The sequence below is a fragment of the Macaca fascicularis genome, chromosome 1 (assembly GCF_037993035.2).
Source record: "Macaca fascicularis isolate 582-1 chromosome 1, T2T-MFA8v1.1".
Classification (NCBI taxonomy): Eukaryota; Metazoa; Chordata; class Mammalia; order Primates; family Cercopithecidae; genus Macaca; species Macaca fascicularis.
The window spans coordinates 218678200-218691757 of record NC_088375.1 but is presented as its reverse complement, the minus strand read 5'-3'; the positions used below and the strand labels follow the sequence as shown (position 1 = coordinate 218691757).

General features: G+C 50.0%; 1 protein-coding gene across 1 annotated transcript in view; it reads right to left on the bottom strand.

Moving 5' to 3' along the window:
• The window catches only part of SPATA21 (spermatogenesis associated 21), a 40965-nt gene extending 28285 nt beyond the window's left edge, over positions 1–12680 (bottom strand). Inside the window, exons 1-5 of the mRNA XM_005544665.4 lie at positions 12262–12680; positions 8864–9015; positions 5994–6201; positions 3219–3502; positions 2817–2865 (exon numbers count right to left, since the gene is read on the bottom strand). Coding sequence (XP_005544722.3) covers positions 2817–2865; positions 3219–3502; positions 5994–6201; positions 8864–9015; positions 12262–12390 — 822 coding nt within the window. The 5' untranslated portion in view covers positions 12391–12680. The remainder of the gene's footprint in view (positions 1–2816; positions 2866–3218; positions 3503–5993; positions 6202–8863; positions 9016–12261) is intronic.
• Positions 12681–13558: the final 878 nt, after the last annotated feature.

Here is a 13558-nt window from a genome sequence, read left to right as displayed (position 1 = left end):
TAGCTGGGACTACAGGCACACGCCACCATGCCTGACTAATTTTTGTATTTTGGCCAGGCAGGTCCTGAACCCCTGACCTCAGGTGACCCACCCGCCTCGGCCTCCCAAAGTGCTGGGATTATAGGCATAAGCCACCGCATCCAGCCTAGTTCCTATTTCTCATCTGATTTCTCACCAGTTCAGAGAGGTACCTTGTCTTATTCCCATCCACTCATTTATTCAACACATTCCTGTTGAGTACCTACCACGTGCTGGGCATTGTTTGAGGCACAAAGCACAGAGGGTAAGTCAACTAGCGAGGCTGCCCTCAGGGAGCTTGCATTCTAGATGATGAATAGGTTGACAACTTAAAGATCATGTCAGAGGGAGAAAGTACTACAAAGACAATAAAACAGGGCCATGTGATAGGCTGAGTGTGGCTGACAGGTTCCTTGAGATCGGCTGGCCAGGGAAGGCCTTGTGGAAAAACTGATGTCGAAATTGAAAAGTGAATGACTCAAAAGAGTTAGCCATTAGACTGTCTATGGGGAGGAGTTCAGGCACAGGCACACTCAAAGGCCCTGAGGTGAGACTAGGCTTAGTATATTCAAAGGCTGGAGGTCAGACCAGAGTGGCTAGACGTAGGGCTTTATGGATCTTGGTGAAGATTTTGGATCTTATTCTAAGAAGATGAGGCTTGGACTAGGGTAATGAAAGAGGGGGTGGAAGGAAGGGACGGATTCAGGATTTATTTTGTAGGTAGCACTAAACAGGGCTTGTTGACACACGTGAAAGGATTATCGAGGGAAAAGGAGGAATCACGTGATTTTGAGCTGGGTTGCATGAGCCCCTTGGGTGAGAAAGGCAGTGTCTGGACTGAAGAAGACTACTGTGGTCATGTTTGAGAAGTGAATTAGCCAGCCAGAGGGAATTCAAGTAGACCATTGTATATATGAACATGGAATTTAAAGGCAAGGTCTATGGCTGGGCGCGGTGGCTCACGCCTGTAATCCGAGCACTTTGGGAGGCCGAGGCGGGCGGATCACCTGAGGTAAGGAGTTCGAGAGCAGCCTGGCCAAAATAGTGAAACCCCGTCCCTACTAAAAATACAAAAATTAGCCAGGTGAGGTGATGCGTGCCTGTAATCCCACCTACTCGGGAGGCTGAGGCAAGAGAATCGCCTGAATCTCAGAGACAGAGGTTGCAGTGAGCTGAGACTGCACCACTGCACTCCAGCCTGGGCAACATTGACACTCTAGCCTGTGTCAATTAAAAAAAAAAAAGGCAAAGTCTCATCTGAAGATGTGGATTTGGGAATCATTAGAGGGACTGAATGAGATCATCCAGGCAGAGAATGGAGATGGGAGACCAGAGTGTGGAGCCCCGAGGGTGGAGAAGATGAGGAGGAACTAGGGAGGGAGACTGGGAAGGAGTCGCTAGTGACATGGGAGGAGAACCAAGCTGGGGCTGTCACAGAGCCTGCAGAAGGCAGCATTGAGAAGAAGAGAGGGAGCCTCTGTGTCTTCTGCTGTTTCAAGGTGGGCTCTGTAAGGACAGAGCTTTTCCATTTGATAAGCCAGATGGAGATTATGGAGACCCCGATAAAAGCTCTCATATGGGGATGTGTTGAGAAAAGTCAAGCGGAGGAGGTGAGGGGGACAATTATTGAGGGACGGTGCTGCAAAGGGGAGCAAAGAAAGATGGCTTTTGATGTCGGGCATGGTGGTGCACGCCTGTAGTCCCAGCTACTCAGGAGGCTGAGACTAGCTTGAACCCGGGAGGTGGAGGTTGCAGTGAGCCGTGATCACACCACTGCACTCCAGCCTGGGCAACAGAGATTCTGTCTCAAAAAAAAAAAAAAAAAAAGGAAAAAAAATAAAGAAAGGCAGCTTTTGATATTGTGGAGGCTAAGCCATGTTTGTATGCTGATGGAATCATCCTGTAGTAATGCAGAGGGGGATCATGTGGTGGGGGAGGGGACAAGAGCTAATGAATAAATGGGGAGACAGCCATGGGACCTGGGGCCCATCTTCACAGCTCCCATTGCAGCCAAATCAAGGCAGGGAGTGTGGTGGGTTTGGGAATGCTTCTTCTCATCTGATGCTTCTGTTTGTTTGTCAGTGACACACGGGTGAGATGAGGGGCGTGGGGGATGCTGTTGTGAAATGATGACCTGGAACAGAGGGGAGGGCGATGTGGCCATGGAAAAGTGAGACTTGCCGGCAGCATCAGACATGAGTGGTTACTGCTTGAAAGTGAAACCCATCAATAAGACAGGATGTTCTCCAGCCCGCGTTGAGCTGCTTAACATGGGTACAAGGCTGGGTGGGTTTAGCCAGGGTGGGGTTTGCCAATGAACACAGCAGGATGAGACAGGGCAGGTGCTGGCAGGGCATGCTAGTGACCGTGTATTTGCAGGTTGCCCGGTCAGGTCAAAGAACTAGGAAGTGGCAGAGCCGGGGGAGGGGAGGGTGTCTGGGAGAGGTTGGGGAAGCCTCCCAGGTGTTCAGGGACACTTTGGATTGTGTGGCTGTGGCTGAGGGCAAATGGGTGGAAGAAATCCATGCTGATGTGGAAGAAGCCACCACCTGGGATGAACCCAAGGGCTCCAGAGTGTAAGAGCATTCTTGACGCCCACTCAGAATACACACACAGACACACACACACACACGTGTGCACATCCATGTGCACTTTCACACAGCCACACACACCTTCCTCAGTTTGACTCCAAATAGGGGTTTGATGTGCCATATCTGCCTCTGCCCTCTTCCTCTTCCTGATCCCCCCTGCCCTACCCCTACACAGCCCGTCCCCATCCCCATTATGGCCCTACTTACTGGTGGAGGAAGAGGCCCCGGTGCTGGCTGGGTCTCCACAGCCTCACCCCTGAATAGAGGAGAAACCCGCAGGTGGGGGAAGGGCTCAGCTGAAGGTTTGCCCCCCTCCCCTCCCCTCTCAGCCCCGAGGACACCCAGTTCCACCCCAGCCTCATCTCCTTGGCCTTCTCATCTCAGGGGGCTCCTTATTTCCCCACATCCTCATGTACACAGGCTCACGGAACCAAGCATTCTGGTATTCCAGCCGTTACACAGGTGGGGAAATTGAGACCCAGGGGAGCATGACCTGCCCAAGGTCCTCTACCGAGTCAGGAGCAGTCTGGACTAGAATTCACCTCACCTGAAACTCAGCAGAAGGGCATCCTTGTTGGGGGCAGGGGATGGCACTGGAGGGTGACTTACCCTCCTTTTGTTTTTGTAGGTCCAGGCATGGATGGCAGGAAGGAGCTAGCTGTCTTTTCCTCTGGAGCCACCGTGGACGTTGGGGGCATTGCTTCCTGAGAGCTGTCCCCATGTCCCCCTGGGCTGGGCTCTGGCGGAGCCTCCTGTGGCCTGATGTGTGGGACATCTGCCTCCTTGGGGCGCTTGTCTCCCAGTGGCTGGCCACGGCCGGCCAAGGGGCAGCAAGGCTCTGCTGGCTGCACCACGTCTGCCTGGTGACCGAGGGTGCATTGATATCCGGGGCCCTGCCGAGGACAAGGACACTAAGGCTGGGGAGCTCCATCCTGGTTCCCAGGTGAACCTCAAAGCTCCAGGTGAACTGGAGACCAGTAATGACACACTTACTAGGATCCCAGCACTTCAGGCATCATCTTACTTAATTCTCCCAGTGCTCCTAGAAGGCAGCACAGGTACTCCTACACTTTGAGGGGTGAAGAAATTGAAGCCCAGAGAAGGCGCGGCCTACCCAAAGAACCACACTTCCCTGTGGGAGTGGAATGAGAGCGGAAAATTGAGAAGATCCCCTTTAAATAGGATTTTCTTGTGTGTGTGTGTGTGTGTGTGTTTTATTTTTTTCTCTTTTTTGAGACAAGTCTCACTCTGTCACCCAGGCTAGAGTACAGTGGCATGAACACAGCTCATTGCAGCCTTAACCTCCTAGGCTCAAGGGATCCCCCTGCTTCAGCCTCCCAAGTAGCTGGGACTACAGATACCTGTCACCATGCCTGGCTGATATTTTTAAATGTTTGGTAGAGATGAGGTCTCACTATGTTGCTCAGACTGGTCTTGAACTCCTGGGCTCAAGCATTCCTCCTGCCTCAGCCTCCCGAAGTGCTGGGATTACAGGCATGAGCCACCACACCCAGCCTTAAATGGGATTTTCTAAGGGATGTTTCAAAGAACAAGAATCCTTCACGAGGCTCCTTAAAAAGAGGGGTTTTGGCCAGGCGTGGTGGTACACACCTGCAATCTCAGAATTTTGGGAGGCCGAGGGGCAGGTGGATCACTTGAAGTCAGGAATTCATGACCAGCCTGGCCAATATGGCGAAATTCCGTCTCTACTAAAAATACAAAATTAGCTAGGCATGGTGGCTCATGCCTGTAATCCCAGCTACTTGGGAGGCTGAGGCATGAGAAACACTTGAACCCAGGAGGCGGAGGTTGCAATAAGCCATGATCACACCACTGCACTCCAGCCTGGGAGACAGAGTGAGACTCTGTCTCTTAAAAAAATAAATAAATAAAGGCCTAAGTGGGTGGATCACATGAGGTTAGGAGTTCGGGACCAGCCTGGCCAGCATGGTGAAACCCTGTCTCTACTAAAAATACAAAAATTAGCTGGGCGTAGTAGTGTGTGCCTGTAATCCCAGCCACTCAGGAGACTGAGGTGGGAGGATCACTTGAACCTCCCACCTCAACCTCCCACCTGAGGCAGAGGTTGCAGTGAGTCCAGATCACACCACTGCATTCCAGCCTGGGCAACAAGGCAAGACTCTATGTCCAAACAAAAAGAGAAAAGAAAACAAAGAAAAGAAATGTGGTATATTGTGGTATATCCATAGAATGGAAATATTACTGAGCAACCAAAAGAACAACATGTTGATACACACAATACACGAATCTCTTTCTTTTTCTCTCTCTTTTTTTTTTTTTTTTTGAGACAGAGTCTTGCTCTGTCCTTCAGGCTGGAGTGCAATGGTGTGATCTTGGCTCACTGCAACCTCTGCCTCCCGGGTTCAAGTGATTCTCCTGCCTCAGCCTCCCGAGTAGCTGAGATTACATGCGCCTGCTACCATGCCCGGCTAATTTTTATTTTTATTTATTTATTTTTTTTGAGATGGAGTCTTGCTCAGTTGCCCAGGCTGGAGTGCAGTGGCGTGATCTCGGCTCACTGCAAGCTCCGCCTCCCGGGTTCACGCCATTCTCCTGCCTCAGCCTCCTGAGTAACTGGGACTACAGGTGCCCACCATCACGCCCGGCTAATTTTTTTTTTTTTTTTTGAAACGGAGTCTCACTCTGTTGCCCAGGCTGGAGTGCAGTGGCACAATCTCAGCTCACTGCAAGCTCCTCCTCCCGGGTTCACGCCATTCTCCTGCCTCAGCCTCCCGAGCAGCTGGGACTACAGGCGCCCTCCACCATGCCTGGCTAATTTTTTTGTATTTTTAGTAGGAGACGGGGTTTCACTGTGTTAGCCAAGATGATCTCGATCTCCTGACCTCGTGATCTGCCCGCCTCGGCCTCCCAAAGTGCTGGGATTATAGGCGTGAGCTACCGCGCCTGGTCTTTTTTTTTTTTAATATTTTTGGTAAAGACGGGGTTTCACCATGTTAGCCAGGATGGTCTCGATCTCCTGACCTTGTGATCCACCCACCTTGGCCTCCCAAAGTGCTGGGATTAACAGGCGTGAGCCACCACGCCCGGCCTGGAAACAAGACTTAAATGCTTGTGATGTAGGCTGGGGGAATAGTCCAGTGACCCACAGACTGAGTGCTTGACATCTTCAGGGCACAGAGGGGAGCAAACACTCTGTAACCCAGGCTGGAGTGCAGTGGCCTGAACACAGCTCATTGCAGCCTTGACCTTCTGGGCTCAAGGGATCCCCCTGCCTCAGCCTCCCAAGTAGCTGGGACTACAGGTACATGCACCAGAATGGAGGGCATGCTGGGAGGGGGCTCTTTTACCTCCTCTGTGGTAGGTCATTCCATACCCTTCTTCCCAGATCTCCTAGGAGGGTACCTGGCAGCTCTCAGGAGGCTCATCCTCCCCGGTTCCCCGGTTCCGTTGCCTCCTCTGCTGGCCCTCGATCTCCTTTCCAGAGCCCAGCTGCTGCAGCCCTTCAGGTCCTTCAGGAACCCAGGAAGGCAGCAACCCTAGCTCACTCTGATCCTGGCCTGCTTGCAGCTCCTGGGACCCTTCCTGGGGGACCCAAGAGGACTGCTTCTTCCTGGAGAAAATAGACAAAGTGACACTTCAGCTCCCAGACTGGGGCACTGTTCTATGTTCTTATAGGGTTAGGCATACCATAGGTGCATACCTAACGCCTGGAGGGACAAATGGAGGACCCATAGGAATTCCCCAAATCATAGATACTTTCATGTCAATGTTTTGGGGAGTTAAAATTTAAACTTTCAAAATTATTTGTAGAGACAAGGTCTCACTGTGTTGCCCAGGCTGGTCTTGAATTCCTGGGCTCAAGCAATCTTCCCACTTCGGCCTCCCGAAGTGCTGGGATTAGAGGTGTGCACCATTGCGTCCAGCCTAGAATTTAAGGCTTATAGTATTTTTAAAACTATTTTTCAGAAAAAAATGAAACAAAAATCAGAACTGGGATGCAGAGAAGACAAGAGATTTGAGCTTAAGGTCATAAAGCTAAAGATAACTGTTCAAAATTTGAAGCTGTGTCTATCCGATCTCACTTTAGTATTCTGGAGTATTTCCTCCAAGCTTCTTCCTATGCATATGTATACTTATATTTTTTGAGACAGAGTCTTGCTCTGTCACCCAGGTTGGAATGCAGTGGCACGATCTCAGCTCACTGCAACCTCCACCTCCTGGGCTCAAGCAATCCTCCTGCCTTAGGCTCTCAAGTAGCTGAGACTACAGGCATATGCCACCGTGCCTGGCTAATCTTACCATATTTTTTGTAGAGATGGGGTTTCACAATGTTGTCCAGGCTGGTCTTGAACTCCTGGGCTTAAGTAATCCTCCCACTTCAACCTCCCAAAGTGTTGAGATTACAGGCGTGAACCATGGTGCCTGGCCATTGCATACATATATATACATACACACACACACACACACACACACACACACACACACACACACACACACACATATATTTTGTTTTTTCTTTGAGATGGAATTTCGCTTTTGTTGCCCAGGCTGGAGTGCAGTGGTGTGATCTCGGCTCACTGCAACCTTTGCCTCCTGGGTTCAAGTGATTCTCCTGCCTTAGCCTCCCAAGTAGCTGGGATTACAGGCATGTGCCACCAAGCCCGGCTAATTTTATATTTTTAGTAGAGACGGGGTTTTGCCATGTTGGCCAGGCTGGTTTCAAATCCCTGACCTCAGGTGACCCTCCCACCTTGACCTCCCAAAGTTCTGGGATTGCAGGTGTGAGCCACTGTGGCTGGCCTAGTCTACTTTCTTCAATTAACATCATAGCCTACATTTTTCCCATGCTAAAAATCCTTCAGAAACATGCTTTATATGTTTTTTACGTTCATTAAATGTATACAATTCCATATTTTATAGATAACCATCATTAACCATTTCCCTATTGTGTGGGCGCTTCAGGGGTTTCCAATTTTTTAGTATTTATTTATTTTTTTGTAGTTTTAGTAGAGGCAGGGTTTCACCATGTTGGCCAGGCTTCTCTTGAACTCCTGACTTCAGGTGATCCACTCACTTCGGCCTCCCAAAGTGCTGGGATTACAGGCATGAGCCACCGCACCCGGCCCAATTTATTAGTATTTAAGATAATGTGACAGTGAAAATCTTTGTGCATAAAACTGCCTGAATCACCAATTATTTCCTCATGGCCTATTTCCAGAAATGGGTGAGGATAAAGGTAGTTTCAAGGCAGTTTAAACAAATTGCCACGTTGATGAAACAGGTATGCCTAAATGGTTTCTGTTTCCACCAGCATGGTAGGCAGTAGTTGTCTCAGTGGGCCTCGGACCTGGCTTGAGTTCTCTCTCCTAACTTTTCTTGTACAGGAGGCTATTTAGGAGCTTCTGGTTATAGTCAAATCCAACTAAGCCAGCTAGCCTTTATTATTTCTATTACCCAAGCCTTTCACGTTGCCTTCTTTGGCTCGCTCTTGATTTTCTCTTTTTGAATATATTCTTGCTGTAGAAAAGGTTTAAAATATATACAAAATTTAGAAAACAATTACATGTATATCTTTTATGTGTTCCTGTGTTTCCCAACCTTTTTTTTGTTCATTATTCTATTAATTCAGTGAATCTATCTATCTATATATATATATGTATTTTTTTTTTTTTTCTAAGACAGTCTCGCTCTGTCACCCAGGCTAGAGTACAGTGGCGTGATCTCGGCTCACTGCAAGCTCCGCCTCCTGGGTTCACGCCATTCTCCTGCCTCAGCCTCCCGAGTAGAGTAGCTGGGACTACAGGCGCCCACCACCACGCCTGGCTAATTTTTTGTATTTTCAGTAGAGAGGGAGTTTCACTGTGTTCACCAGGATGGTCTCGATCTCCCGACCTCGTGATCCGCCCACCTCGGCCTCCCAAAGTGCTGGGATTACAGGCGTGAGCCACTGCGCCCGGCCTTAGTGAATCAATATTTATAGAACATTTACTACGTGTCAGGCATAGTACTAGGCACGAGGGCTTTGAGGCTGAACCAGGTACATGATACTCCTCAAACAAGACACATAAAAGATGTTTGTGGTCTTGTTGGGGGAGTTCAGACAAAAGGTGAACACGAACTCCTTAGTGCAACCGGTGCAGTGAAAGAGAAGGACAAGGTGCTGTGGCAGGTGGAGCTGCCTTGGCCTGGGAGTGCTCCATTCTCTCTCCCTCGCAAGTGGGCTACAGGGCGTTGTCTCCTGGACCTGTTCTCTGGAAAGCCCCTCAGCTCACCCTGGTTTTGCTGGAGGCCTCTGCTCCTGTGTCCTGAGCTCTGAAGGCCCCTCCTTGAATGTGTCTCTGTATCTGGGCCCCTTCTCTGGCCCTCCTGAAGCTGATGAGAGCTGCTTCCTGCTGCCCACTTCCGAAGCATCTGGAAACATGACCTGGACAGAGATATCCATGGCACTGGCTTGAGGGCTGGCATTGAGTAGCCATTCTGGAGTGATCCCTCCCACTCGTCCCTGGGCACTCTCCTGGCCTCAAGGACAGGGAGATCCCATGCCTGACTGGGGAAGCTGTTGGAGAGGGGTGAACAGGAGCCAAGAGGCAGAGATGGGGGCTGGCCCTGCTGTTGCTGTTGCTTAGCACTTAAGGCTCTGGTATGAACTGGAGTCCAGATTAGTACCTGAGACAAGGGGATGGCCCTGAGGACAGCTTGAAAGAGCACCCTGGGGGACCCCAAGACTCTCACAAGGTCCAAGAGAGGCCTTTGACAATTCCCATGCCTTCAAAACACAGGCTGTAGTTTGAACTGAGTTTCTATTTCATTTTTTGAGAGAGAGTTTCACTCTGTTGCCCAGGCTGGAGTGCAGTGGTGAGATCTCGGCTCACTGCAACCTTCACCTGCTGGGTTCAAGCGATTCTCGTGCCTCAGCTTCCCGAGTAGGTGGGATTAGAGGTGTGTGCCACCATGCCCAACTAATTTTTGTATGTTTTTTTTTTTTGTAGGCCAGGCCGGTCTCAAACTTCTGACCTCAAGCGATCCACCCGTCTCAGCCTCCCAAAGTGCTGGGCTTACAGGCATGAGCCACCGTGCCTGGCCTGAACTGGGTTTTGATCACTATCATGGTCTGTCACTCTCCAACTGGGTGACCTGGAGCCAGTGATTGAGACCCAGCTCCAAGCATCACCAGAGTCAGCAAACTCCAAACAAATGGACTCGATTAATTGCCCTTGATATAATACAAGATTCTGATGTGAGCTAATACTAACAGGCACCTACTATGAGGCAGGGCCTGTGCTAGGTGCCTTCTAGGGATTTGACCCAGTTAGTCCTCACCGTAAAACAAATGAGGCTCAAAGGGGTGCAGTGACATGCCCAATGTCATACAGCTGGGTAAGTGGTGGGACTGGGACCCCATGACGATGCTTGTTGAAAAAATAAATGGGTGGGTGAAGGCAGCCCTGAATGTTCACCTCTAGCCTCTCTCCTAGTCTCCTCTTCCTAGCTTCCTGTCCTAGTCTCCTCCCTCCAGGCCCTCTCCCTGCCCCAGGGGAAGTGAGGATTTATAACAGAGGCTACAGGGAACATACCCAAAGGCATGTTGACTTTTTTTTGTTGTTGTTTTTTTTCTTGTCCTTTTTGTGGAGAACGGGGTCTCGCTATATTGCCCAGGCAGGTCTCAGACTCCCGGACTCAAGCTATCCTCCTACCTCTGCCTCCCTAAATGCTGGGATCACAGGTGTGAGCCAGTGCACCTGGCCTTTTTTTTTTTTTTTTCTGAGAGGGGGTCTCACTGTGTTGCCCAGGCTGGTCTTTAACTCCTGGGCTCAAGCAATCCGCCCACTTCTGTCTCCCAAAGTGTTGGGATTGCAGGCATGAGCCACGGCACCTGACTGACTTTTCATTTTAATTAATTAATTTGTTTGTTTATTTATTTTTGAGACGGAGTTTCACTCTTGTTGCCCAGGCTGGAGTGCAATGGTGCAGTCTCTGCTCACCGAAACCTCCACCTCCCAGGTTCAAGCGATTCTCCTGCCTCAGTCTCCCGAGTTACTGGGATTACCGGCATGCACCACCATGCCAGGCTAATTTTGTATTTTTAGTAGAGACTGTGTTTCTCCATGTTGGTCAGGGTGGTCTTGAATTCCCGACCTCAGGTGATCCACCCACCTCAGCCTCCCAAAGTGCTGGGATTGTAGGCATGAGCCACCACGCCCGACTGGCTGATTTTTTAAATGGTGATATCTTTGGCCCTGAGGAAACTGGATGGGGAGGAGGCTCTTCTTTACGCTCTTCAGTTCATGCTACTTGGTACATTCAAAAAGAGGCTGGCAGGGCGCGGTGGCTCACACCTGTAATCTTAGCACTTTGGGAGGCCGAGGTGGGTGGATCAGTTGGGGTCAGGAGTTTAAGACCAGCGTGTCCAACATGGTGAAATCCCATCTCTTCTAAAAATACAAAAAAATTAGATGGAAATCGTTTGAACCCAGGAGGCAGAGGTTGTAGTGAGCCGTGATCACACCATTGCACTCTAGTCTGGGTGACAGAACAAGACTCTTGTCTCAAAAAAAAAAAAAAAAAAAAAACAAAACGCTGGGCATGGAGGCTTACACCTATAATCCCAACACTTTGGGAGGCTGAGGCAGGCAGATCACTTGAGCCCATGAGTTCAAGACCGGCCTGGGCAACATGATAAAGCCTTGTCTCTACAAAAAAATAAAAAATTAGCTTGGTGTGGTGGCACATACCACGCCTATAGTTCCAGCTACTCAGGAGGCTGAGGCAGGGGGATTGCTTGAGCCTGGGAGTTCAAAGCTGCAGTGAGCCATGATCATGACACTGCACTCCAGCCTGGGTGAGAGAGTGAGAGCCTGTCTCAAAAACAAACAAACAAACAAACAAAGAAACATATTTGATGGAAAGAGGCTGAGAGGTGTGATGGAAGCTTAGGATGCAGGCTGGGCGCTGTGGAGGGGCATGGAGGGAAGCCCTGAGTAGCTGTCAGGAGAATAAAGCTGGGCTGGAGGCTGCAACGGGAGTTCGGAGGCCATGGAAGGCACCTAGAAGAGCAAGTAGGCAATTCTGGGTTTGCTCACCCTGTAGCTCTTTCCGTTACAGAAGCCAGCATTGTTTTTGGGAAGCTTCTCTTCTCCATTCAGCCCATGGGGCTCAGTGGAGCCACCTATCACCTCTGTCTCCATTGTATCAAGAGATCCAGACCACTCCCCACTGCCGTGGTGACTGGTTCGAGGGTGAGCATCTGACCACAATCTGGGCCAATGACAGTGATGCTAGAGACTTGCTTCAACTATTGCAAAGAGGCTCACTTCCTGTTGGAATGCTAAACCAGAGTATGTAAGATGGGAAGATGTAATCCTGGAGTGGCCAGGGCAATCCCTGCCATCTTGCAGGGAGAGCTTGCCTGAGAATGAATCCAACACAGAGCAACATAGAGCCAAGAGAGCCATTTAGCACCTTGATCTAGCCACACCTGAAGTCTATGAATGCATTTGTCAGTTACCCAAACTGATGTATTCTCTTTTCTGCTTAATCCAGTTTGAATTGGGTTTTGTGTCCATTTTTAACAGAGCCTTAATTAAAGCAGCTGGGGAGGAAGCCTGGGCAGGGGAAGGGAAAGGTGCCAGCTAGGAGTGAATGGATCAGAACATTGGGTACAGGTCCCTACCTGGCTGACTCCTGGTATGGTAGGTTCAACACCAGCCCGCTTTATGGTGATCCTCAGGCCAGGGCTTGGCTGGGTCCCTGGAACCTTGATTCTACCCTCTGTGTACATCTGGGTGTTTCTATTGTCCATGATGCCAGGGCCAACACAGCTGCCAAGGGAGGGGCATCAGCTACTGTGCTCCTACAGGAGAAATCCAGTCAAGCTTCCCACCAAGCCCATCACCTAACTGCTGCTTCAGGAGCCCATGTGGAGCCTGTAATGTAGACAGCGTGGCTGGTGGGAAGAGGCGGGGCCAGGCCTCGCAAGGAGAGGCATGCCTCAAAACCAGAGAGCTAGCCACGTGCCATTTACCCACATGCGTTTCCTAGTTCTCACAATGACCCTGAGGAAAAGGGGCTCTGGAAGGCACAAGACTTGCCCAAGATCCAACACCTGCTAGGTTGCAGATGAAGATTTGAACTATGGCCTGTTGAATCCCAAAACCCAGGCACTTTCCCCGTCTGCGACATTTCCTAAAGGATATTCTTTGGCATACTGGTCCCTTGAGATGCTCCATGGGGTTCCAAGGTTAAATGCCTTTGGAAAGTGCTGTGATAAGCAAAATGATACAGGCTCTTTCCTGTACAACCTCTCAGAGCCTTTAGAATACTAATATGCCTTTTAAAGAGAGTCCAAGAATGTCACAGCTGCTCCTGCTATAGATGAAAACTCCATGTTCTTAAATGGAGCTAAATTCTCCTGCCTTAGCCTCCATAGTAGCTGGGACTATAGGCGCCTGCTGCAACGCCTGGCTAATTTTTTGTATTTTTAGTAGAGATGGGGTTTCACCATGTTAGCCAGGATGGTCTTGATGTCCTGACCTCATGATCCGCCCGCCTCGGCCTCCCAAAGTGCTGGGATTACAGACGTGAGCCACCGCGCCTGGCCTTCTTCTTCTTTTTGTTTTTTTTGTTTTGTTTTGTTTTTTGTTTGTTTGTTTTGAGACAGAGTCTTGCTCTGTTGCCCAGGCTGGAGTGCAGTGGTGTGATCTTGGCTCACTGCAACCTCTGCCTACCGGGTTCAAGCAATTCTCCTGCCTCAGCCTCCCTAGTAGCTGGGATGATAGGCGGCCACCACCATGCCCGGCTAATTTTTGTATTTTTAGTAGAGATGGGGTTTCACCAGGTTGGCCAGACTGGTCTTGAACTCCTGACCTCAGTGATCCACCCGCCTCAGCCTCCCAAAGTGTTGGGATTACAGGGGTGAGCCACTGCACCTGACCATTTCTAAAGGCTTTCTTACTGTCTCTCCTCCACCT